Source organism: Triturus cristatus, chromosome 3_1, assembly GCF_964204655.1.
Source record: "Triturus cristatus chromosome 3_1, aTriCri1.1, whole genome shotgun sequence".
Lineage (NCBI taxonomy): Eukaryota > Metazoa > Chordata > Amphibia > Caudata > Salamandridae > Triturus > Triturus cristatus.
The window spans coordinates 878,645,037-878,671,794 of record NC_140583.1 but is presented as its reverse complement, the minus strand read 5'-3'; the positions used below and the strand labels follow the sequence as shown (position 1 = coordinate 878,671,794).

The following is a 26,758-nucleotide window of genomic DNA, read 5'->3' as shown; positions in this document are numbered from 1 at the left end:
GTTAAGGTTGGTTGCAGTGGTAGAAATGCCATCAAAACTCTGACATCAAGATATCTTCTAGAATCTACATTTCACTTCATTTCTTCCTAGCAGCAAGAATATTATCCCTAGATATAGCTCACATTATTTCATGAATATGTTTCATAAGAAACTTATCTGAATGAATGCCTTTGTGACCTCAGGTTTTTGTGAAACAGGTGCGGCCACATATTTAGGTTGACACTCCGGAAGAGAACTACTGTAAACGTCATGTTTCAGGGCTCCAAGTTACCTAAAACACAACTAGCCAATCAATGACATTTGAAGGTCCTATACAAAGGGGTGCCTTTATTAATGTCCCTGTGCCTTGTGGAATGTACAATATACTTTCCATTACTGCAGTTGACTTTAAAGTGCCATCTTTGCATATGAAATCTCCTGCCATTGTGCCACTGTGGTTTAATTCTTCATCTCATGGTCAGCGACCACCTAATGAGAGGAATTTACTACAAATGGCTGAAAACTGCCTTGTATTAGTGAAAAGAATGATTCGGCAACAAATTACTTTTTGCCTTCTCCACTGAACAACCTTGAAACCTTCCCGTTAGGGTCATAAGATGAGGAGCTGATCGTTGCTTTCACAGTCAACCAATAGGGATGTTCAGGCAGGGGTTTATAGTTCAAGTTTCCTATGATCCAAATTGAACATGTGGTTATGGCCCAGCTATATGTTGACAGAGATGGAGTCCTCCTTTAAAAAGTGTGAGCAAAGGTCTGAAAAATGTAGTATCAGGGTTTAGCTGAAATGACTGGAGGCTGAGACAAGGTAACAGGACCAGCGTAGTTTAATGGAGGAGCAAGTATGATACAGGAACCCATGGAAACACAGCTTGCAGGCTGACCAGCGGAGACTCAACTGACTCTCGCTAGGCAACCCGTGCTCGGGATTCCAAGGAATCAGAACCCACAAACAGAACAAGGTTCTGAATAGAGTTAAAGAAACAAACACAGTAAAATCATAACATATGTACATTACAAGAAAAGCATACAACACACCCCTTCCTCCCACAAAACAAAAAAGAAAAAACAATTAGCCAAGAAGGCAGTCATGCAATTTAGAAGGCAGCCTGATTATACAATCACACGTACTGGAAGAGAAAAGGTAGATTGTCCATTGGAAACCTAAAAAGGTTTCTTAATAAGAACCCAATCATTAACAGAACATTTACCAAGTTTGACTCCTGAGTTGCTGTCATACAGTTTTTTTTGCATGATTTGTTTCGAAAGCACCTTGCTTCTAACGAGACCTTGATCTTCACTGAAAAACTTTTACCAACCAAAGCGGATCCAGCATTAAGATTAGAAAACCATTCAGGAATCAACTTTGATCTTGCTTCCCTCCCCCTGAGAGCTTTGAAAGGAGTGACTCCAGTGGTAGAATGAGATGAAGTGAGATATGCCCAAACCGCCTCTTGCAGGAAATCAGCAAAATCAATGTTGGCTACTATGGCAGTCTGAATGCCCTCCTTTAGGATAATATTGGGCCTCTCAACCAGTCCATTGGAAGATGGGCTATATAAAGCAACTTGATAATGCTTAATTTCTATTTTTCCCAAAAATTGGTCATTTGCTTAGGGACAAAAGAAACAGCATTGTCAGTAACAATGTAACAAGGTGCCCCTTCGACTTTGAAAATGTTCTCTAGAAAATAAATAACTGTGGATGAGTTAGCCACTTCAACAAATGTATAATATAACCACTTAGAAAAATAGTAAATAGCCACCCGAAGGTATCTCTTATCAGATGGAAGAAGATTGAAGGGTCCCAAAAAATCTAAGGCAATCTTCTCCCAAGGCATCTCGGGAAAGGGAACAGGAAATAAAGGTTTTTTGATACATTTCCAGTGTTTATCAGAGACAACACATTTAGGATATGTTGCCACAAAATTGGCAACTAAAGCATCCAGACCTGACCACCAGTATATTTGTTTGAGTTTTTTCGAAATGGCAGAAATGCCCATATGCCCCTCATGAGCAATGGCAACAATCTTATCTCTTAATAAAAGAGGAGGCACAAAGAACCCATTGCGAATGCAAATACCATTTTCAGAAGAAAGTTCATCACTAACTTGCGCAAAAGACCTTAACTCCGATGAGAGCATCCTACTAGTGGGCCACTTGTTTCTAACACAACTTTCAACTCTCTTTAATACTTCATCTTTTTCCATAGCCGTAAGTCAATCTTCTTGAGAAAAGTTTCCGCCACTGGCAGATACGACATTGATCAAACCAACAAGACACTCATCATCAAAATCATTCAAGGTATTAGGATTGAAAGGTAAGGGAATGTGAGATAAGCATTCAGCACGGACATTTCTTGCCCCTTGGATGTACTTGAATTCCAAATCATATTCTTGCAATTTGGATAGTAGCCTAACCAGTCGAGCAGAAGCCTTACCTAAACCATTACCTGCTAAAAGAAACACCAATGGTTTGTGATCGGTTACAATTTCGCATGTCTTGCCCCAAATATAAGTTTTTAACTTTTGCACAGCCCACACAATTCCTAAGGCCTCTCTTTCGATAGTGCTATAATGGCACTCTGCTCCAGACAGAGATCTAGAAGCAAAAGCAATGGTATTCTCTTGGCCATCTACCCATTGTCCAAAAACAGCTTCTAGACCTTTAAGGCTCGCATCCACAGTAATGAAGGAGTCACCAGAAGGTTCAAACAAGCGCACAGCTGGAGCATTGATAACCAGAGATTTAAGCTTCTCAAACACGTCACAAATCGAGTCACTCCAAACAAATTTCACTCCTTTTTTAAGTACATTTCTCAGAGGTTGAACTATTAAAGAATAACCTGGGACAAATCTAGCATAGTATTCGCTAAGGCCAAGAAAATAAGGTAATGTATCTTTGTCTATTGGCGCAGGAGCATTTTTGATGGCCTCAACTTTGCAAAACTTGGGCTTGATCCCTTCCGCAGAGATGAGATGTCCCAAATACTCAATCTTCTAAACCAAAAGTTTGCACTTATTGGGTTTGACCGTCATGCCTCTAGATTGTAGTACATCCAGAACTTTACGTAAAGTGTGTACATGTTCATCGTTGGTCTCAGTAAAGATAAGAATGTCAGCTTTGAATGCCTGGACATGCGGCATATCACCAAACAACTTTCCATAAGCTTCTGAAAAACACATGCCACGGACGCAAGTCCAAATGGTAGCCTCAGATATTTAAAAACACCAAAAGGAGTGACAAATGCAGTAAGTGATTGGGATTCCTCAGAAAGTTGGATTTGGTGATACGCCAAATGTAAATCAATTGTGGAGAAGAACCTAGAATTACCAATATTGCCTATCATGTCCTGGATATGCTGGAGAGTGTGGCAATCAACAAGAATCTTATTATTAAAAGATCTCAAATCTACGCATAATCTAAGATCCCCGGTCTTCTTCTTGGCCAAAACAACCGGAGAAATCCATTCAGAGTCATCAATTGGTGCAATGATACCTTCAGATTTAGTTTGTTCAATAAAAGTTTGTGATCATCCCTAATTCTAAGGGGAACAGGTCTCACTTTGTGCACAACCAGTATAACACCACTCTTGAGCTTGATGCAGTGCTCAAACCCTTTTAAGGTTCCAACAGCATTCTTGAAGACTTCAGGGAAAGACTCAATAAGACTAGACACAATATTATCTTCTAAGTTTAGAGACAAAATTATCATTTGGAGGTGGTCCTAAAAGGATAGGGGGATTTTGCCCAGGGCATAAAATAATTCCCAAGCGTGCAAGATCTTTCCACCCTAATATATCTGTGCCAATAACTGCCACATAGACTTTAGTTTTAGTTGATCTGCTCAAACATTCAACTGGTCCCCAAAAGAAACCCAACAAGTTTATATCTTGCTCCCCAAAGGTGTTGGGATTGATGTCAGGGCACAACAGAGAAGTACTAGATGGCCTTAATTCTTAACATGTACAGTCAGCAGGAATGATAACCGGGGCACCGGAATCAACCATGACTGAAATGGGACTCCCATCAACCATTGCATCAACAATGGGTCCCTTTATCTTTTTTCTGTAGTGACGTTAGAACAATCAGGGATATCTACAGTAAGTAAAACATTGGAAACATTTTCCCCACACTATTGTAGTTCAAGCTCAGAATCGTCCACGCAGACATTAGAAATTTTGACTTTACTTAAGGTGGCTCCACTTCTACACCCACCTTGAAAGGGGCCACACGAAAACAGAAACCAAACAAGCTTTCTGCGAGGAGGTTGGCCCTTTTGACTTGTTCTATCAAAAGCTTGTTTGTTGCTAACAGCACAAACAACATCATCGTCGGATAAAACATTTACTGATGACGGAGAGTGAGAAGTGTGACTACACAAGACCTTGGAGCTAACAATAGATCTTTCTATGCTCATGGAAATATCTAAACACTTCAGCGAGAGTCGGATTGCGGCAAGCTAGTAAACTTTCTTGAACTTTTTTAGAAAAGCAGTAGAAAACAAATTGGTCTCTAATGTGAGTGTCAATATTAGCACCAAATTTGCACTTTTCAGCCAGAACTCTGAGCATGGCAACGTAGTCCTCAATGGATTTGTCGCAGGATTGTATGCACATAGCAAAGTTTAATCTTTCCAATAAAACATTGAGCACAACAGGATACTGTTTCCTCATACGTTCCTTTGCTTCCAAATAAACATTCCAAGGAGTGCCTTCAGAGACTGGTGCTGGAGAACGAGAAAGATTGGGAAAACCTCTGTGACCAGCAATACCTAAATGCTTAAATAACATAGCCATTTTCTTGGAAGGAGTATACCCGTCAGCATCAATAGCAGCTGCAAGATAGTTTTCAAAAATGTGATGCCATTCCAACCACTTGATATCTGGTTTACCTGCTTTCTGTAGAAATTATGGTGGTTGAATGACCCCGTGATTGCTAGCCATAATGCAGAGAGAAGAAAACTGAAGGGTTGAAAGGAGCAAGAAACAAGGAAATCACAACAGTTAAAATTAATAAAATAAAGTAAAAACTTGCCAACAGAACTAGTATGCTGCCAGGGATGTCTGTTTCGCACAATAGGTGTGCGAATCACCGATGTATGAAGAGAATTGACAAAAAACAAACCTGCGTGTAAGGTGTGCCGATCACGATGTATAAAAAAATTGTAAAAAAGCGCCACACAATAGTAATTGCAGAAACGTAGAAGCGCGAGTCACTGATGCTGAAGAATGTGAAGTGCCACATAGCAGGTGTGCGGATCACGGAAGCCGAAAAGAAAATAACCGCCACACAGCAGGTGTGCGGATCACCGATGCTGTAGCCTGAATGCTGGTGTAAGCGGAGGAAATAATTAAATGCCGCACAGCTGGTTGGTGTGCGAATCACCGATGCCAATGCGGTGCGAAGAAGTGAAGCAAATTCCGGGAAAGATCCTCACCAAAGATGGCCCCCGAACGTGCTACGAAAGCATGCACTCCCAAATTCCATGTGAGAGCCAATCAGAAAGAGAATGCTGTTGAAGCCGTCAAATGGAGACTCCCACAGCAGAGTGACAACACAAGCTGGATCCCAGCTGCTACGAGGAACAACCACTCGTGAAGAGACAATGGCTTCTCAGTGAGTGGAACGTGTGGGAGAAGGTCGCAAGGGCTGATGGCGGTTAGGGAGCAGCTAGGCAGGAATCCTTTAAGCAGCAGCTTTACCAAAAGGAAATGAAACGGGCACACCTGAAAATCGAAGGAGGGTGTTGGGACATCAAATGCAAGGCACAGATAAATGAACAGCCGGTGGGTTCACGCTTGCAGGCGTTTGCAGAGCAGGCAAAGGGCGGTCTCAGCCAAAGGGCTTACCCCTCTCCTGGTACTAAAATGACAGAGTTAAAGAAACAAACACAGTAAAATCATAACATATGTACATTACCAAGTAAAGCATACTTCAGTCCTCCTTTAAAAAGTGTGAGCTAAGGTCTGACATCTAGATACAGAAAAACTGGTAAAATGGGGGTGCTTTGTTGTGGCAAGCACTGATCACATAGAGATGCGATTTTCGTGTCACAAACTGTGAAAGAAACGCCTGTTCCTAAAAGAAGGTTCTGATGTAAAGCAAGATACTGGCTTATAAATGTGTTTATTTGCATAATTTAAGATTACGGTCTCTTCTGAAGATCCAATATCTTACATTTCTGAGTTTTTTGTTTTGGGTCTGACAAAACTGTTTGGACCCTAAAACAGAGGAGAACTAGAGCCAGGGAAACATGATGAAACATACCAGCATTAAGAATGAGTAGAATAAGAACCTGCATCTACTTTCTATTTATTCTCTGCAAGCATGACCAGAAATGAAATGCTCCTTGCAGTTGATCGCAGGGTTGTGTGTTGTGCCAAGGTTGGATATGCTACTCCAGAAGTACACTGCAGAGTTATAGTGCACAGGCAGGCAGGTGCTCAGAAATGTACCTCATGTCCTCACTGTAGAGGTGCATCAGTAGCATCCCACCCTTGTTGCCAGTTGGATAAATTATGTCTGCTCCCCAGCTGCTTCTCCAGATATTAAGGTGAATGGGTGTAAAATGAGAAATTGTACTATGATGGGCAATTAAGACAATTATGTGCACTGGTTGGCACAGGCTTAATTAGGAAATAATTCACATGGGGTGATGCTGGAATTGAAATGTTAATATGACAGGGGAGTTGGAGAAAACACCATGGGTGGGACTCTGTAAAGTAAATGTAATTTTAAACGTAAATTAAAGTCAGAAGGGGGAAATCTGTATTGGCTATTGTGACTGGGGAAGAAATCTTGTTCTTTTGTGTGTGCATAGATTTGGCACTAGTTGTCATGGTTGAACAGAAAATCCTGTAATTGGTGGCATTTGAATGGAAAGCTTACAGTACGAAGTGTGTGCAAAGGCATTTAAGTAATGATGTGAATAGAGAAACGAGCCATTATTTGATAACTGACAACAATTGAGATATTTCACGGGTGGGCTGAATGTAAAGAATGTGCTTGTGATGGTTCTGACACAGGGGTCTTGCAAAAGGTTGGATTGAAGGGGGAGATCATGCATAGGGATGTTAAAAGCCGGGATATTCAGCATAGATTGGGGAACCCTAGAGTTGGAGAAGAATTGAGAGTTCCCGTATTTAGGAGGGACCTAAAGGTCTATGCTGCATTTTGGGAAATGATTGCATAGGATATCCTGCAAAGTGAATGGTGGGGATAAGCTGCTCTAGACAGAGACCAGGGTGATAGCATACATTGTGACAAGTATATGGTGAAAATCCTGGTAAGGGACCACTAAGATTATTTGTTTGCAGAATGACTTAGTGAGGGACCAAGCAGCATCCAGTTAAATGTTACAGTTACAGATAGTGATGACACTGTAGAGCGGAGTGGGACAGCCAGTCTTACGGAATCTGAGATTGGGAGATATTGCACTGGGAGGAACTCAATAGCATTCCATAGTGAAGGAGACATTTTGTACTGGTCCAATTGGGATGGAAATCCTATCCCAGTAAACCAAACACATGAATCATACACTAGTAGCAGGGTATGTAAAGACATTCTCATCACTAGATGTAGGGAAGTACAGGCAATTGAGACCAGTTGGCTGATTGATGCCCTGCATAATCCTGGTACCTATTGGAGCAGGTTGATCAGACATCAGTTCTTGAAAATGGCCTGCGCCTACTGCAGTACTGATGGTGTGAGGATAGATAGTATCCTTAACTAAAAGGAGGAAAGATGAGAATTTCCTTTTGCTGCAGGCTGTGGTTGGAGAATCAAACATTCATGAAAGTGTCAACTCAAACTTTACAAAATATAGACACATTTCACTTGTTAAACTAACCATTTTATAGAAGCAAGGTTATTAAAAACTCTAAACTAAATTGCCACTCAGTGTTGTGTATAATAGTGGAAACTCTTTTATCTGCACCAACCAGAATGTTTCAGCTTCCTATATTTACAAAAAGATATTAAGTGAGGTATAGCGAATAATTCCAAGAATAAAATATTGTTCAAAGAGAAAAAGCAGAGGACTAAGTAACAGCACTCCCTTGCTGTTCCCATGAGTTTGTTCCTATGCGGCAAATAACCCTACTCCAAGCTTAGCATGTAGCTTTCCAACATGGAGGTCTTGAATGGCATGGACTTGGTGCCTACCTGATTTCATCACAAACATGATTCTAGTAGGTCTATTTTAAGGCCCACCCAGAATGGCTTTCCTACTGGAGTCTCTTGGCTCTAAGCAGAATGCCATTTCAAGAATGCATTTTAACTCCTTGCCAGCACCTTTGCCTTCAGGAGCATGACCAAGTAAAAAACATGGTGTTGGGTCCTCCTTTAAATGAGTAACTTTTCCCTTGTGACCAATGTGAACAAGCTAGAAAGCGCAAAACCAAGGACCTTAAAGACCTCTCCAGTGATGGGTGTAAGCACTGTCTTTAGAAAAGCCTGGCGGTTGTCACGGAATACCTCACAGTTCTGTCCAACTCATCAGCAGGCTGGTACTCCTGCCACTTTTGAGACATGAGCGACTGGGTAATAGACCCTCAGGTTTTTAAGGTCATCATCAAACTCTGGGTCCTGGGCTACAGATGCCTACCTACAGGGTTGATCAAGACTAACCCCTATTACTCCCTACCTTCTCTCTCATCTCAAAGCTTCTCTTCATGAGTTCTTGCAGGCTAATCCTAATCATAGTTTTTCCTCCCACTGGATCAGGCAAGGAACTTCCTTAATTTTCTTCTTCTGCTTGACTCACTTCTACTGAAACCAGAGGGCCTTCCACTTGCCTACCGCTGCATTTTCTTAAAAATATATACATTTAATTAAATGACTAGAAAACATAACTTTAGGCAACCAGTGACGGCCACTACACAGCAAATTGTAAATAAAAAAGCACTATATTCAGCTTTCTTTCAGGTGCCGCTTAAGGGTGTGATTAGTCAAAATAAATGTCAAGCTGCACCAGAGAGACTACCTGCAAATCCATAGTTTTATTTACCAAATAGAAATAGGACCATTGCCACTAGCTGTATTCATCCAGAGTGGTAGTTTGTGAAGTGAATGTCTTAAGACATTCAAGAATGATTGTCAGTCTATTAATTCTTCAGCGAGCTTAGTATCCATGTGTGACACTGTCATGTGCAACTGCTCAGCCAGCATATACTCTATATCCAAACTCCAGTCCTTTATCTCTGGCACATTGCACTTTAGCCAATGTATCGATGTCCTTCTTTTTGCTCGATTCAGTTACTCATATATGATCTTACTTTTGATCTTGAAATGTGTTATCCCTAAGAAGCCTTGTTTCAGAGACAATTGCTAACCATGCCAGTATGTTATTTACATCTATCAATGTTGCACAGAATTGCATTCTTTTCTCACAGCTCCATGTCAAGCGTATACAGGAAGTTACGTCAGTGCAAGATATAGGGCAACTTTCTTGCTTTTCACTGTTAATTTTCTGCATAGTTTGAGAGGTCCTATATGAACTGTTTATATTGAAATGTATTATATGGAATATGTCAATGCTTTAAGCTTTTTGTACTAATTTCAATGTTCTGTCCCATGCCGCTCTGTAAGAGTATCTTTCGGGTACCCGATTGTTCCTAGCTGGTAGTTCCATCACATCTAACAGCCCTGCACAATGATGTAATGGCTCCTTAGCACATAAACACATGTATCCGTGTGAATAGAGTTTACAAGGGAGCTGGCGTGAATGAAGCTTTGTACAAGGTAATAGCTGCCGTACTGGGAAATTCAGTAGGGGGATAGAGTAAGACTGATGTGCCTCATTAGACATTACAAATGATTCTACCCTGTACAGATTTCTCATGGTTAGGCAATATTAATTGTCACAATATCCATATATTTTGATATCTTTCAGAAATTCAGTTAGCACCCAGTGGGGTGGGGTGGTATGTCTTGTGGAGCAAATGGTGTCTTAACCCCCTGCACTCTCAACAACACCGTCCAGATTTTATACAATAGCTGTATCATAACATTCATTCCCGGTCCATGGGCTTTCTGTGAATAGCATTTCTACCATTTCTATGTATGACCTGCAACCTTCCATCAATCTCCTACATCCAAGAACCAACTAGCTACAAACTGAATTTGTGCTGCCAAAAAATAACACTCCATGTCCAGGACCTATGATTGAATGTGTCTCGCTTGACCTGGATTCTCCTCCCTGTCAGGTATACTGAAGCCAGTAAACTACCCACTGCTTAAAACAGTATTGTACGTCAGAATATCATAGTCAGAAATTTCGTCTGGCGTAAATATCATGTCCAAAATATAATTTACTAAATATTATCCCATTGGGTGTAGATCTTCTATTAGTATCTTGAAGGAGGTATATTTTTGTCAACAATATTTATGTCTGATGGTCTTTGCACTATGATATTCTGCGTTCAACAAATGCTCCTTCCACCTCTGGATTGTAATGCTGTAATTAGCAATGCAAAGTTTAACATTCTCGCCAGTTTTTTTTACTGCAGATAGAATTCACCCACTTCTTGTCTTTTTGGATGTGAGGCTATCTTCCGCAGTATTTTTACTCACCCAGTCTTCAGCATTTTGAAAATAATTTCTCATATTTTCTTGATTGAAATTTTACTGTTGAAGCACGACTTTGCGTACTGTTTTTGTGCACCTTTTACTAAATTGAAAGGAGCGCTGCAAGCACATTCAGCAGGAGAAGAACAAAGTTTTGGTTATCAGCACGACCTGTTTGTTTCTTAAGGAAAAGCATATATATATATCTATATATAATTGAAATCTACTTTCAAATTTCTCCTCATTGAAATTACTGTACTCCCCTCCTCTACTTTGCCTTCTTTCCTTGTAATTTACTTCTTAGATCTCCTTCGTTTATTGACATGTCTCGTTCCTTCTCCTCAACATCCTGCTTGGTAAACTGTAATTTTGTTTCTGGATCAATATAAGAATCCATGTAGTTGACAGCTAGAGATTTCTGGATTGACTGAGAGGTATCAAACTTCATTGACTCTTAAGTCTCCTCTTCTTTTGAACTATGGATGATTCAGAGGTATTAATCTTCATTGGATTTCGTGCCTTTCCTTCTTTCTAACTATTTCAGTCCACAACATTGATAGACTGTGCTGGTGCTCTGACTCCATGGCTAGAGCATGTGCTGGTAAAGGGAGCAGCAATGTCTACGCTTATATCCAGTGGATTAGGAAGGGGACTATAGGCCATAAGGAAAAACATGAAAATGGGTCTCTCCTATTTCATAATCGAGTGCAGTGGGCCCCACAGATCCAGGTTACCCTTATGTATTTCATGACCAACGCAGTCACAAATATAGCGGCGTATTATTCTCTATTCCCTAATGCTTCGGAGTCATGCATCTCATGGCAAGTTCAAAGGTGGCAGCTACCTCTACTTAGCTGTGGGCTGCACTTATTTCACTTTCTGTTATAATGACCAAATCTGCCTTACTTCTTCTTATTTCACCCCTAAAATATTTTCCTGTATCTTTAATTTGCCTATCCTACAGTAATACCCAATAACATCCAAAGTTTCAGGAAACATGCTTTGTTTCAGCTCTCTTGTCATCACCCTTTAGCTCATCCTCCTCCACTAACAATCAATTGTAGGATCCCTTCATTTCCCACTCACTCTCTTGCGTAAATTGTGCCTCAAGTGTTTTTATGAAAGTTCTTGTTGGCTAATTTCATGGCAAAATCAGCTACGTAGAACTGTTTATCATATTTTACTAACTTTGAAGAAATTGTTATTGGTGACTTCTTGCCTGTGTTCAATCTTATCATATGAAAAATACGTGAGGAATTTTGAAAGGGTCTCTTTGTGCCAATAAAGGCATCTGTTTTTTGTCTTCTAGGTTCATTGCCAAACCATGTGCTTTGGGCTTGAAGATACAGGCCAGTGGACCGCAGAAAGCTCAACATAATGCTATTCTGGAAAAGGTCTTCACAGCCATCACCAAGGTATGTCATAAAACAGCGTTTTTGATTTGTCAGTACGGCACACTAAGGTACCATTCCGAGACAGATTCATCTTGAAAATACCTTTTATGATTTATGGAACATTTCAAAGTCTATAGATTCGAATTCTAATCCACCCAGTAGATATGTTCACCTGTGCCAGGGATTTGATATTGTGGCTGTTAAGCAACTGTGTGTACAACCATAACATGGCACTCATGATACAAAGAGTTTCCAAAGAAAAAAATACAGAAAACACTTCGCCTCAACTACTGCTAAAGTGACACTCTGCAGTTTAAGAGCAAAACTTCTATGCATTTTATCTGAGATGGTGTCATATCTAAAAGAAAATAGGCTAATGCTGTGTTTAAAGGTCTTCGATACCTGGTGTGGATTGCATTACTGTCTAGCCTGATATGGCACGAACCGGGAGCAGCATGCATTGAGTGCTTTGTTTGTACCTTTCCATGATAAAAGGTCGAGAGGGGAAAATGTGAACGCAAAGAGTGTAACGTGGTAGTAGGAAGTGCACAGGTGAATCAAATCCTGCCCAAATTGGTCATTTAGGGCATAGTTCATTACATTCATGCCATAGACACAATGTTTCTCGAGTGACACAGTTCCATATATTAAGGGACTAGGATACCCATAATTCACCTCCCAGGCTAGTCAAGAGTGTAATGCTAGCACTGTTTTTTAATGAGGACAATGGCAACGCTGTTTCATTCACAGCAGTTGTGCACGATTTACCACCAGGGGTGTACTGCATGAATCTCACGTCTCAATGTCATCCAAGTGATGCATCTCCCTACACTGAGGGACTCTGATACCCAGAATTCTCCTCGTAGGCTGAGTAACATTGCTACACTGGCGGCGTAGACATCAGCGATTTTTTTTTTATGTGGGTATAGGCAGCGCCCCCCACATAATGGCAGGTGTGCAAGGTTTACCACTTGGAATGCACTGCATGTATCTCCCTTACCCAATGTCTGTGCCGAGCGGTATTTGTCACATATGATTATCTTAGCGACATGTCTCTCGCCTTCTGGTCTCCTTTCTCGTTTGCCACTTTAGCCGGGTGTCGCATTATTACCTTGGCACGTTTACAGATGTCAGGGTTGGCAGGTACATCGGTAATCCACACGCATTGTACTTCTGAGTGTTCCTTCAAAAAATGGTGCCGCTTTCACTCACAGTGGCGAACCGCAGGTTGTAAGTGTTTTTCTATGTTTATAGTTTTGTTACTGTCTGTCTATAATCTGTACATGTGAACAAGGCCTCGCCTGTGCCTGAAACTTGTCTTGTTGCAGTAAAGGCTTACCCACAATCCTTAGTGAGTGCTTCATTTTCGTGTCTCACCACACAAACATGCCGGGGGCTCAACTGGCTTTCAGTGCTCCACCCCTCATGGGTTATTGGTTCCGGATCAATAAACTTTTAAATGGGCGCTCCTTGGAAATATAAAGTGCTTCTGTATTCACCAGTAGCAAACAGATACGTTTCGCTAACAAGCTTGTATCACTGTCTAGTGTAAATCCACTCTATTGCTCTTAAGTGCTTGTGAAACATAAACCAAAAGAGGTTCTCAATAAGCTGCACAATATTAATCATTGCGTCAGTCAGATTGGACTAGTCAGTGTTCCATGTTCATAATGTGAACACCACATTATTATTGCTGCAATGTAAACCAAACCAATTCTATCAAATGCATGTGAATCCAAAATCCAAGTCCATTGATGAATCTATAAATTACTGTGCATTGTATACTCGGTGCTTCCTATTATATATACATAATTAATTCATTAGGCCATATTGGACTAATCTTGATGCATCCTGTGATTGCAATATTTCCTAGGTTTTCCATGGAAAATAAATTGTAGTATTGGAACTTAAACATCCATCATTGTATGTTCAGGGTCCCTATTTCAAGAATTAGTCGATCACAATCAAGGATGTGGGGTCCTACAAGCATAGCATGCTCAGTTCACTTCTTTGAATCTTAAGGTCCAATATATTCATAATTGGTTTATTGGCTTACATTGGTACTAAGATGAAACGTAAAAGCCACTATGTGAAAATATAATAAAAAAGATAAGAACTACATCTGCCCCCCTCTTTAATAACTCCAATGAGTACTTATTGGTTCTGAAAAGGACCTGTCCTGTACACATATTCTCAAATGCACATCTAGTTCTTCATCCCTGTTAAGCCCTAGGGGAATCTTTGTCTGCAATTCATTACATAGTTTGACCTTAGTCTACGTAATGCCAAAGCTCTATTCCCTCCACATTCATTTGGGGTTATCCTGTCTAAGCTAAAAGTTAGGCCCCACTTGAAGGGAAAATTTCTCGAAGGAGATATATATGTAGGATTACAGTAATAGCAATAGCTTCTGACTTATTTTCATGTAGCCAGATACCAGGTCAAAGCACTCTAATTTATTCAGTAGAGCAGGAAGAGATATGGAAGATTGTGAAAAGGAAACTAGAATATCATCAATGAATAGTGCCAAACGAAATACACTCGCACTCAAACAGATGCCTGAATAGCCTCACTACTGGCAATCCTCCAGGTGTGTTTCACTACATACAGGGCAAAGAGCAGTGCCAAGTTACACACCTGCCTCCTTCTAATTTTAATGACCACTTTGTGGGATTCTAAACTTTTACTCTTAATAGTCCCTCTAGGCTCTACATAAGTCACTTAAATCATACACATGAAAGTGGGACCAAAACACCTGGCTTGTCTTAAATATCCCCACCCAATCCAATCAACAGATGTTTCAGCATCAATCGAGAGAAGCATTTATCCATTTAGGTTATGAGCTGCTTTTATCAGGTACACCACTTTTTTGATGCTGTTGGTTACCTCACCTTTGTGAATGAAGCGTGGTTATGTGGGTGTATCCGAGGGCCACCAACCCAACAAGACCTGTTGCTAGGATGTTTTGTAAAAATCTGTATGTCTACATTTAGTTAGGAGACAGATGGATAAGATCTGCACTCCTTCAGGTTCTTATTGTACTTTTGAAGACTCTAAGATATAGCAGTAAAGAGTGGCAAGGCAGTCTCGCTAGTTGCAAGGCAATTCTATAAATCAATAGCATTCAGACTTCAGCCCCTGGTGCTTTAGTGATATGAAGATTTTGATTGCCATGACTAACTCTTCTGTTGCCCCACATTGTTCCAGTAGGTCAATGTGAGATTAAGAAAGATGTTCTATGGTCTCTTTAATGGGAAAGGTCATAGTAGACTGAGCATCAGCCATGTACAGATTGTATTGATGGAGCCATTTCACCTTCTCCATGTTTTCTAGTTTTGTGCCAATATGATTTTTGCTAAAAGACTCACAGCTTTGGTGTCCCTGCAAAGAATGTTTTGTTCAATCTCCCTAAGGGATGTTCCACTTTATTAAGATGTTAAAGTTTGAGTTGAGAAGAAAATACTTTGTTACACTCCATCTGTGATGAATGTAGATGTTTATGTTGAGTTTTGGCTCAGTTTCTACCATACCAATTTCACCCTTATCTTCTGATTTCTTTAAGCATGCTCCCATCATTTGTTAATTTTACCTATAGTCTTAAAGAAAATTCCATGCACTGCTCGGCTATTGCTGTTTTCGACCCTGGATTTTTAATCTCCGCATCATTCATTTGCCCCAGTGAGCCCTAGTGCCTCATTGGCTGATCTAGCTTTGTCTTACATATCACTGGAGAGTTTTTTTAAGAGGGATAAAACCTGATGGCCCACCCCATCTATTGATTGCTTTGACTTCTGGAAGAATCATACAGACTTTACAGCAGAGTAGGCTTTATGGTATGCCATGAAGTAGCATTAATCAACCTGCTTGAGTTGGAATGTCCTTCAGGCATGTCACAGGTCATCCTTCACTAGGCAGTGGACTCCCAATCTTGCTGGGGCTACTGTGTCCCCAAACTTTGCTCTGATTTGCCTTTATTTTCCTCCATAACTAAATTATGGATTTAGCTGGGTTTTGGTTACCCAGTGGACTAATTTATCTATGCAGGGATCTTTGTTTGACATCATGGTCCAGGTCCGAATCCCAACAGGTCCACTCAGCCTTTTATCCTTCAGAGATCTATGAGTAACATTGAGTTTGGTTTCAGAAACATCCGTTATTTCATTACCAAGATACCCTTCTGGGTGAACATGCACTTTAAAAGTACACATGTTATGTTATGTATGTTGTTTAAATTTCAGTCTCCTCCCGCCACTAGTGTCACACAGCTGTAGGTCGGAGATTCTTATAAATTAAATATAAAAAAAAATATGAGCATGAGGAAGTACTCTAACCCAACATTGGGTGCATACACCACAACTATCGTGGTTGTAGTACCTTTTAACACTTCATTTATTAGAAGCTACCTACGCCTTCTTTTTACTGAGGAATCCTATGAGGAGAAGCCCATGTGAAGTGCCCAAAAAATTACCCATCACAGGATTGGACTGGGATGAACCCTGAACCGCCTAACATCCATGGCTACATGTGAGACACTTGTAGAAGGCATATATCCCTGCTGATTCTTTTCAGGGATTGATAACTCCTTAATCTTTTTAGCATGGCCATTGAGACCGCAGAACCTAAACAAAAAAGTAAATTTAAAGAAATCCAGTTGCAGCATATCAAATCTTCCTTTTGAGGAAAGCAAGGCTTCTGCACTAGGTTGCATTAGAGATTGCGTGGAATCCCTTCCTCAACCAAATCCCATCTCCCCTTGAGCTCTACCTCTCATTCAAAATAAGATGAAGCCTTCCAACATAGTCCACAGCCCTGTTGAAATTAACCCCACCCTCTTTTCCCCCACAACCTTTAACTCCTAAGCTATCTTGTGGGACAGCATTTCCACTGCTAGACCAGAAATGGGCAGAGTATGGCACCCCAAACCACATCAAACTTCCCAGATAGCAAGGTAACTGCTGAAGTGTAGAACCGTTGTCAGTGACTCAATCACTTTCTTCTTCTGACCGGTCTCTTCTATGATGGCCACAGACCTGCCTTCTTTGCTTGATGGACTTCAATCTTTGTTCCTGAAGCATGGTCTCTGTTGAGAGTTTGGACGTTTTTCTTTTCTTTGTCATCTGTTTCCATGTTTCTCTTTGTGTCTGTGATGTGGAGTTTGGTCTTGGTTCCACCCTCTCTGACTCCTGTCCTGAAAAGTTATCTTCTGGTCTCTTTTTTAGGAACAAACTGAGTTCACATATAATTTTTACTAACTGCTCAATTTCAGTGGCTATAATTTTCTTATTCTATAATAATGTGTTTTGGGGGGAGTGACTGGAAAGAATTATGTAAACATGAACTAAATATGAACGAAGTCCACCATCAGCTTTCTTGAAAGGCCCTAATGTGTGTCAAACCCATGGCTTAGGGCCACATTATAAGCCAGTTGTAAAATGGTTGCTATTACCCTCCTGAGTTACCAATAACAGGACATCAGTAATTTCGGATAGGGGCATTGAAATACCACGGATTACATTTGTTTGGAGAAGAACATGCAGAAATCAGTTTCCTCATGCAGAATCATGCTCGTTTCCCCCATTTGCCACTGACTTAACACACACAGACTTTACCTGCTTTAAGTAGGCGACGAATACAGATGGAAAGAACTGGAACCCCGGTGTTCTAGCACTTATAATCCTGATGGGGTGTCCCCCATTGACTGCCCCCGTGGCATTAAAGGGCGTAAGTGTGTTTCTTTTAGGTGATAACGCAGACAACACCGTTCGGGAGCAGGGAGCAGTGGCTGTTCATGGCACCATGTCTTAAAAAACATGCACACAGCTATGATATGCGCCAGCTTTGCCATTCATGATACAGTGGCTGAAATGAAACGTATGTTGTGTGGCTCAGTGAGAGGGCTTTATACGATCTTACTAAGTGCCAAGGTTATGCTTGGAAGCACGTGATGAAGTCCAGCCCCCAGTAAGTGGATTCGTTGGCGATTTTGGTGTAGTGTTTATATGTATTACCACTTTTCATAATTTGCTTTTCAGAAGCTCATAACATTTGTTGTGTCGAGCGACATTTTTCCGGTTGTTTTATTTCCGTCAGTATTACACACCAATAGTTCATCCGTTGTGTGTTAATTAATTACATGTGAAATGTGTATGAAAATAAATATGTTGCTTCAGACTGATAAATATGGCGACAACGCTCACCTGATTAGTTCTGTAGCTGTGCAGTTGTGCAATATGTTTAATGCCATTACTCGCTGGGAGTGATGTTTGCCAATCTCCAATTACACAGTGGCGTAGGAAGGGGGGTGCAGTGGGTGCGGGCCGCCCCGGGTGTCATCACTGAGGGGGGGTGACAAAATGGCCAAAATATGTGTTTTAAACACATATTTTTGCCATTTTGTCAAGCCGAGGGTGAAAAGAAATCACTGAGGGCGGTGACAAAATGGCAAAAAAGTGTTTTTTAAACACATATTTTTGCCATTTTGTCGAGCCGGGGTGACAAGAAATTGTCCGCACCAGTCACCACCTGACCTTGCTACGCCACTGCAAATACACCCTCACATCTTTTTGGAAGTAATGAACAGTACTAAAATGTGTGAGAGAAAATGCTTATTTATTGCAGTAAAAAGATTAAGTATCAACTGCTGCTTGAATGTTACTTTAATTGTTTCTGATAAGTCCAGCGAGGGAAATATATCCTGCACGCACCTCATGCATCCCTGAGTCAAAGTGATCTCTTGCTCATTGTGACAAATTGGACATGTGCATCGGCTGATATTGAAGTCTGCCTGACTTGATCTTTGACATAATCTGACAAGATCGACATGACCTATGTCCACCTACCAAATCCACTCTGGCTTGACATATGTTGACAAAATGGTGCGAATTGAGGATGGCGTGTCCATTTCTTTGCTGCTGTTAACCTAGTTACCTACAATGAACACTTTACAGAACAGCCGTGTTCTGTACCCTCAAGTCTACCTACTTAAGATTGATTTCTATGCTTTTGTTGGTTGCCGTGGTAATCGGCTGGAAGCTGCCACGCAGCTGGCATCCTCGCCCTCTGCATCTAGGACGTTTCCATCATACTGAGAAATGTAACATATTTTAATGGTCTATAAAACGGGTTTCTCTTTAGTCAGAGCAGGTGCAGCATAGATGCATTTCAGTTTGATTGAAAATAAAATTGTTCTTGGCTGTCAAGATCTATGACCTTGTGTATTATTAAACACATTTCCCTATAAGTGGCTATATACACGACAACTCTTTCTAAATGAAGAAACCCTGTCAAATAGATGTATTTTGTTTGGCATTCAAAATATTTTCTTGTTAATTTCGGTAGCAAATCACTATATAAAAGTGCTTAGAGTCAACTGAGATTTCTTCGATATGAGATGAGAAAAACGCTGCATTTTTAATTGAGATACTGAAACAATGTATAATACTTTCGGATAATTGATTTCATATAGACTTTGTGCAGTAAGCAGTTTCTTAGTGCTAAGTATGTTTAATAGAGAATACAGAGGAAGCTGAGAAAAGGGAAATCGTAATACTAAAGTAGTGGAACATACCAGTTGTCAGCTTACTTTAAACAAAATAAATCTTAGAATTCTTTTAATATGGTTGAAGTGTAACCCACAGTCTTGCTATAACAGAGGATCCCCGGCCACTCCATTTTGATCGTCTAACGTCATGAACACATAGCAACAACTTTTTTTTAAAGATCAAAACGTTCTTGATGGCGAATACTTCTTGAAACATTTTTGAGGAAAGATTGACCCTCGTGCCAAACAAAAATCACGGTGCACAATAAAAAACGAAGGAATATAATAACGGACACATTGCCAGGTGTAGCATATAAACAGTGAATACATCAGGCTGCTCGTGACAATCTCAGCGAAATGTGCAAACAAGAGAAAGTGAGTTTGCAAACTGATGTTCCAAGTGCCTGGGCCTGTGTGTAGTCTGGAGCCGGGCACCCTACACTATCCTACTTCCAGTGAGCAGTTATAATGTCCTTTGTCTCCAGGGCTGGCTCCCCTCTCTGGCTATTTGCCCCCTGCTAGCTCCACTCCTGCAGCACACACCAAGTCCCCCTCTGCACCCCAGCAGATAAAACACCAATGAGCGTCCTGTGTCATCTTTGATGCATCAGATCCTCACATGTCTCCACCTACTACACAATGAAGTTGGTTAAGTACTCAAGGTTGCAAGGTTGGCCTTTAAATTGTTCCACTTTCTAAGTGTCCAATTAGAAGCTTTAAGTCTTTTTTTTTTTTAAGGTGGCTACTTACTTTAAATACTCTTACCAAATTCAATCTCCCCTTGAGCTCTAATGAAAGTTTGCCATTGGCTCCAACAGATTGGAACCCCACCAGAAAGATTGTACGCTGTTGTTAAATCCAGACAACAATATTGGATGCTTGAAAATTAAACTCACAAATCTGATTCACCTCAAACTAGCGGCACCTGGAGTTTAGTCTGGCGCACACTCCCACTCCAGGTCATTATGGACACCCATTCCAGTCCTGGACTTTGGTCTGATAGTCCATGGCTTCTTGTTATTGTAGTCTTGTTTTTCTTACATGTAACTACTTAGAATAACACACCTGAAATCAATCATTTGAAGGGGAAAAGTTCAGGATTGGAGACAGTGACCGTGGTGGTCCAGTGGTCACCCTAGTTATGACAGACATTCCTTGATCCTTAAAGGTAGCAGCTGCATTAGGCCTACTTGGTGTCAGGTAACTGTACCAGACTGAGTGCCTTCAAAGTTCAAAACTAGAGGAGTTAAAATGTTTGGGGTGGGTCTTGGCCTGATGTGCATTCTTGTCATTAACCTCTGATCAATTATAACACTATAGTTGGTATGGTTTCTTTTGGCCTGTGTAGAAAGAGTAGAGCTTTAAGATGCTGAAGGTGTAAAAGTCATATAACAGAATCATAATACACATGTGTGCTGGAGTGCCACATGGTTGTACAATGAGGTTCATGAGACATAGAGAAAGAGATGAAAAGAATTCCAATAGATTGACTTCAACCTTTGCAGGGAGTGTAATTGTCTACGGTCCACAGTCATGTATTTGTAACTTGGCTGGGCAAGTGATAGATGTGCCTCAGTGCCAGTTGCTGACTTTCTCCTCTGTACTTATTGTTTGACACAACAAATGCCCTCTGATGCTTTTTATGTGTGGCCTGCAAAGTACTGTGACTGTAGTTGGTTTAGTTCTTTGCCAGAGAATACTCTGTATGTTGGGGCATACTATATAACACATTGCTAGGCAGGGTTATCTTTGTTATTCGTCACTGCCCTTTACAGAAAGCACAGCAGTGACGAGCAGAAACCCTTGCCAGTGGAACTACTCACTGCCGATGAATATAAGACTGATTTGCCTGAGGCTCTGACTCATTAAAAATGGATTCCACCCTCTTATCTGAGCAGCAGCAACATTTGAATTGGAAATATGCTGTTGTCATCTAAAGATGAACAACACCTTGGGCCAGATGAGTGACCTTTCCATTTTGCGTGTCACAAATTGCAATTTTTTGCGAGTCGTAATTTGCGACTCACAAAATGGAATGAGACACTGTGATTGCCAAATGGGTCGCAAGGGACCTGCCTCATTAATATTCATGAGGCAGGTCACAATTTGCGACCCTTTGGGAATGGCCGGCACTCATAGGGATGGTGGCCTGCTGGGGTTAACAGACAACCATGTCCGTGACTGCTTTTTTCAATAAAACAACTTTTTTTCTTTTGAAATCCAGCCGTTTTCCTTAAAGGAAAACAGGATGCGTTTCAAAAAGAAAAATGAAACGTTTCAGTTTCATTTTTTAAGAGCAGGCAGTGGTCCGTGGGCTCACATTCGGAAAGGGGAAGGGGTCCCTTGGGGACCGCTTCCCATTTGCTACTGGTCTACGACAAACTTTCCATTGGCTGTAAAATGTGAATGTTTACATCCGCATTTTGGTCGCAGAACATTTGTACATGGCACTGTGAGTTTCTATTAGGAAGGGATGCCCTTGGCACTCCCCTCCTAATAGCGAGTCACAGATCCTATTTTGCGAGTCAGTAATAGGTCACCGGCTCGCAAATTAGGGTTTGTACATGGCACTCACCTATTTAGCGGTTGGAAACAGCCTGATTGTCTGCTGGCAACGGATAAAAACAGTTGTATGTGTGGCCCAAAGTATTTTGAATGTTTCTTTCCCCTCATCATACCAGACGAGATAAAACACAAGGCTCCTACAGCGAATGTATGTCGATACTTCGCATACCATTACTTCGCACGATTTTAGTGTGATGTTTTTACTTAGCATAAACCATTACTTCGCAAGTTTTAACTGCGCATGCATTTATAACGCAAATGGTTAGAAATGTACTTTAAATGCTTTTATTCTGCATTCTATTACTACGCTAGTACTGCTACGTTGTTTCCCTGTAATGGTTTATGCTAATTAAACAAATTGCACTAAAATTTCACCCTCACACACTACACTACCCTACACTATTCAAACACCACTACACTACCCTAAACCCTAATACACTACCCTCTACACGACCTTCCCCCTTCCCCCTGCCTGGACCCTACACTCTAACACTACACTTCACCACCCCAGACACTACCCTAAACCACTACCCTACACTACACAAACATCACACCACTAACCTAAACCCTAATTCACTACCCCTTGCACATCCATCCCCCGACCCACAGTCCTGTCCCTACTCCAAAACACTACCCTTCTCGACCCCCGTCACTACCCTAAACCCAAATTACACTACACAAACATTACCCTTAAACCTTAAACACAACCCCCTGCACAACCCTAAAAATTACACTGACCCACTTACCTCTCTTCCCTTGCGGTCCCTCTCTTCACCTTCACTCTTGATCCACTCTTCTCCTTCTTCAAGCGTCTTAAGAGCAGCTCATGTTGTTTGGAAACGGAAACGCCTCTTTTTCCAAACAACGATGTAGATAGTCTGCAAAGTATTTCAGTTTGTGAAGTAATGGTAATAGCATAGTAACAGCATGCTAAGTAAAAGCATGCATACTAAAAGTTCCTGCGAACTAAAAAATGTGCAGTAATAGTAATACGTAGAAATGCCCGCGACGTAATGGTAGATTACCTCCTACAGCAGGTACCAGTGGTTCAGATTAAATCTAGCTCTTCCACCCATCACGGATTTCTAAATGGTTTTGTATACCCAAATGCACTCACCACAACCCCTATTTCAGAAGTGAGGTTTGTGTAGTTTTGAAACATTCACCAGTATGCGGATTTGCTTCATTTGCTAACTTAAAAGTTAGGAGCGAAAATGTTGACATTCTAGGGAGTGTAATTGTCTACGGTCCACAGTCATGTATTTGTGGGTATTCACTACCGATACAGTTATATTCCAACACTGAATATGCACACAAAACTACCATTTCAAGGGCAGAAGTAAATAGGGTCCAGTGTGTTGGGTAGGAAGCAAGCATGAACTACTAAATAGTCAGAGCGAGCATAAGGAAAGGGTTTTTTTTTCCGCCCGTAAATATTTTTTTTCCAGTGGATGAAAATTATTTTACATTAGTGAGTACTAAACCTAAGGGTTTGTGTGAGTTGTCTAAAATTTTCTCAAAATGTAGGACTACTTATAGCCTTTTTTCCCACTTCCCTCTGTAAATCAACCCCATTACTTGACAGTGACTTTAGATTTCAGTACTTCGGGCTTGAGTGGGGAGCCTTGTTAAACTGTTCACCTGGTCGTCTGTTATGGCACACTGATATGCTGTAGGGTTTATTATTTTATCTGAAACCGGACAATTTCTCTTCCATTTATTTTGATGCACTACTTCATTGTGCATGCTATCTTTCATTTCTTTTGAAAGATGTAAAAGCCGAAGTATAACATTTAAAGAAAAACACCCTCACTGGTCTTCGATTCAGCAAAGCAGAAACCCAAATAGATCTCTGAATGATAGGTCCATCAACAGTTGACGGCTGATCTATTTTCGAGTTTTGTGGTTACAGCTGTGTGTGTACTCAGCAGTCACCTGTGCTCTAGTCTAGGCTTCCGTCCCGATCATGATGGGGCCACAAATCCTGTATTGGGTGCAAACTCATTTGCCCCACAGAGCAGGATCTCATGTTTCCGGCACAAAATGTAGGAGCAAATATCACACGTGCAATGTTTGTGTACATTTGAATGGCAAATAAAATAGGCTTCTGACACGTGAGCTCCCAGGTACTGAGACACATAGACAACAATATTGCTTCTTGAAGGCCACAACTGAGTTCTGACTTGATCCGTGTGAGAATTTAGATAGCAATGATGCCAGGTCTTTAAAGTTGTCTGGTTCAGAGAGTTCCAGGGAAACCTTTAATAGCACAAATATTTTCTCATCTAAGGACCAAGGAGACCATTCCAAAAGCCATATTGAAAGGTGTGCTTTGGTTAAAATATTTTTTAACCTGGTATTTTGCGAATCAAGAAGTATGTCAGAATTCCCACTTAATTAGCAGAGGCAGGTAGTGTTGTCATGTCATTCCAGATTTTGAAATAATCAAGGTAATTACCACTCGGGGAGAGGAAAAATCAAAAAGGGTATCCAAACCTAGAGGTCTTTATATCAGTATGAATCCAACTTAAAAAATTGCTAACATATTCAATGGAAAAACACATCACAGGCATAGCAAACTTACTTTAGAAGATAATAGTTGTCTTTCCATGATGTAGGGAATGATCGCAACAAACAGTACATGTAGACTTGCGTAGAGCACTCATGAAGTCACCTTTCATTGATCAACAGGGTGTTAGGCCTGCTGAACAAAGTGCCTGAAATCCTGGTTTGCTGAGCGTTGCAAGGGCCCGCAAACAAAGATGTGTTGTGCAGTCGAAGTAATGTGTCGGTTCCGAGATGCAGCGAGGCTGCGGTGCAAGGTCCTAGATCCTCGTTGAAGATCTGGTTGATAAAGGCTTGTGATGTGAAGGATGAAGGATGCATCGCACAGCCGGGGCAATGCTTCTCTTCCGAGGAGTTGTGAAGCTGCGATGCGGAGTCCGGCAGAGTCCGGCATTGAGACTGCCATTGACGAGGGATGTGAGGGCCTACACCGAGCACTGGTGGTTCCAATGAGGCGATGGGCTAAGAGATGCTGATCTTTGTGATGGAACCAATCCATACAGCAGCAGCAATTCATCGGTTCTGCTCGGGATTGTGCCGCGCAGCAGAGGAGATGCGTAATTTCCGCTGAATTTACAGAGGCTGGCAGAGCACCTTAGGTCAACTTTCAAGGGTCCTGGACTGGGGTGGCACCACTTGGCAGTAGAGACTCTCAGAAGGCAGAGTCCTGGTGCTGGGTTCAAGCTTGTTGGGCCCTTCTGTTCCTGTGGCTCTAGTCAGGAGACTATCCAGCCAGTCCTTGGAGTCACTTTGAGTCCTGGGTTCAACAGATGCAGGTCCAGACCTTCTCACCCAGTCAAGAGGGCAGCACAGCAGGGCTCACCTTCCTGCCAGAGTATCCACAGGTACAGAAGTGTACTGAAGAGGTGGTATTTGAGGTCCAATATACTTTGTGCCCTCCCATTGGAAGGTGGGAGAAGCTTCTAGAGGTTTCCCTTTGGAGTCCTCAGGCATCCTGCCTTCCCTGTCCTAGCTCCAGACTAACTACAGGGTCTATGCAGCACTCTGTGTTGTGGCAGGAAACAACCCAGTCGTGAAATTAGGGCTGTGCCCAGCTCCGACCTTCCATCCAGCCAGTGATGACCCATCCGGGAACACCTCAGCTCGCTATTGTGTGTGGCTGTCTAGGAGGAAAACACAAAACCCAACTGTCAGCTACACCCAGTCCTGTGACCCAGAGACAGGCTACAGCTACCGAATGGCTAAGTAAGGAAAATGCCAACTTTCTAATCCGACTTTACTATGAGACAGGATTTTTCATTACAATTCCAAAGACACCTAACATTAAGAGCTTATTAAATGTAATAAGGTAAGCAGCAGGTGGGGGCTCGCTGGCAGATCCCAGATGCTCCGCAGCTGAGCACCGCAGCCCCTCCCCGCCTTTTGTGTCCGATGCTCACACACCAGTCGGGACGCTGAGCTACACGCCGAGCAGCACGAGTGGAGATTCTTGGCCGGATAGAGGCACGATTCAAGCGGCCAGTCGTTGTTGGCTGTCCCTGGCTCCGAGTTACGCTTCCCTGGCCTCGTGGACTTCGGAGGGCACTGTAGAGATTGTGGATGTTGTGGAAATTAGAAGCTGGCTTTTTGTGGCTGCTCGGGATTCTCTCCAGTTCCTGCGGGCATCCTGGTGTGTGCTGAGGGTGTCAGCACAGCAGCACAGCAACAGAGGGAGTCTGCTTTTAAAATCTATTACACCAGAGACATTTCAAGTAATCACAGAACTCTTTGTGCTATATTTAATAACCTGAAAGTGCTGCAGAAACTCAGTTTGGCTTCAAACCCACTGGATCACCAGCAGCATCGGACCACCAGGTTTCCAACTGGGATGGTAACTGCTTTTTTGATCGCAATCTGTGGTTTTCTGTGAAGCGCTAAATTTACCACCCAGTTGGGGGTCGCTGGGTAGGTCTACAAGTTGCATAAATAATTATGAGGAATCACTCTAAGGCATCAGGTGCCCTGGCCAAACCTGAGACTGCAGCGCTGGCGCAAAGGGCTAAAAAATGCAGAGGGCTGGCGGCACCTCGTGCCAACCATACCTCCCTGCTATGCACGGAACTAATGATGGCTACAAATACAGGCCCAGGCATAGGAAAGCACAAGGGTAATTTGACATCACCAGATGCT

At 41.7% G+C, this 26,758-nt stretch overlaps 1 protein-coding gene across 1 annotated transcript in view; it reads left to right on the top strand.

Moving 5' to 3' along the window:
• The first annotated feature begins 11,146 nt into the window (after positions 1-11,146).
• The window catches only part of CERS6 (ceramide synthase 6), a 513,016-nt gene continuing 497,404 nt past the window's right edge, over positions 11,147-26,758 (top strand). The window contains exons 1-2 of the mRNA XM_085646218.1: positions 11,147-11,165; positions 11,852-11,979. Coding sequence (XP_085502344.1) covers positions 11,147-11,165; positions 11,852-11,979 — 147 coding nt within the window. The remainder of the gene's footprint in view (positions 11,166-11,851; positions 11,980-26,758) is intronic.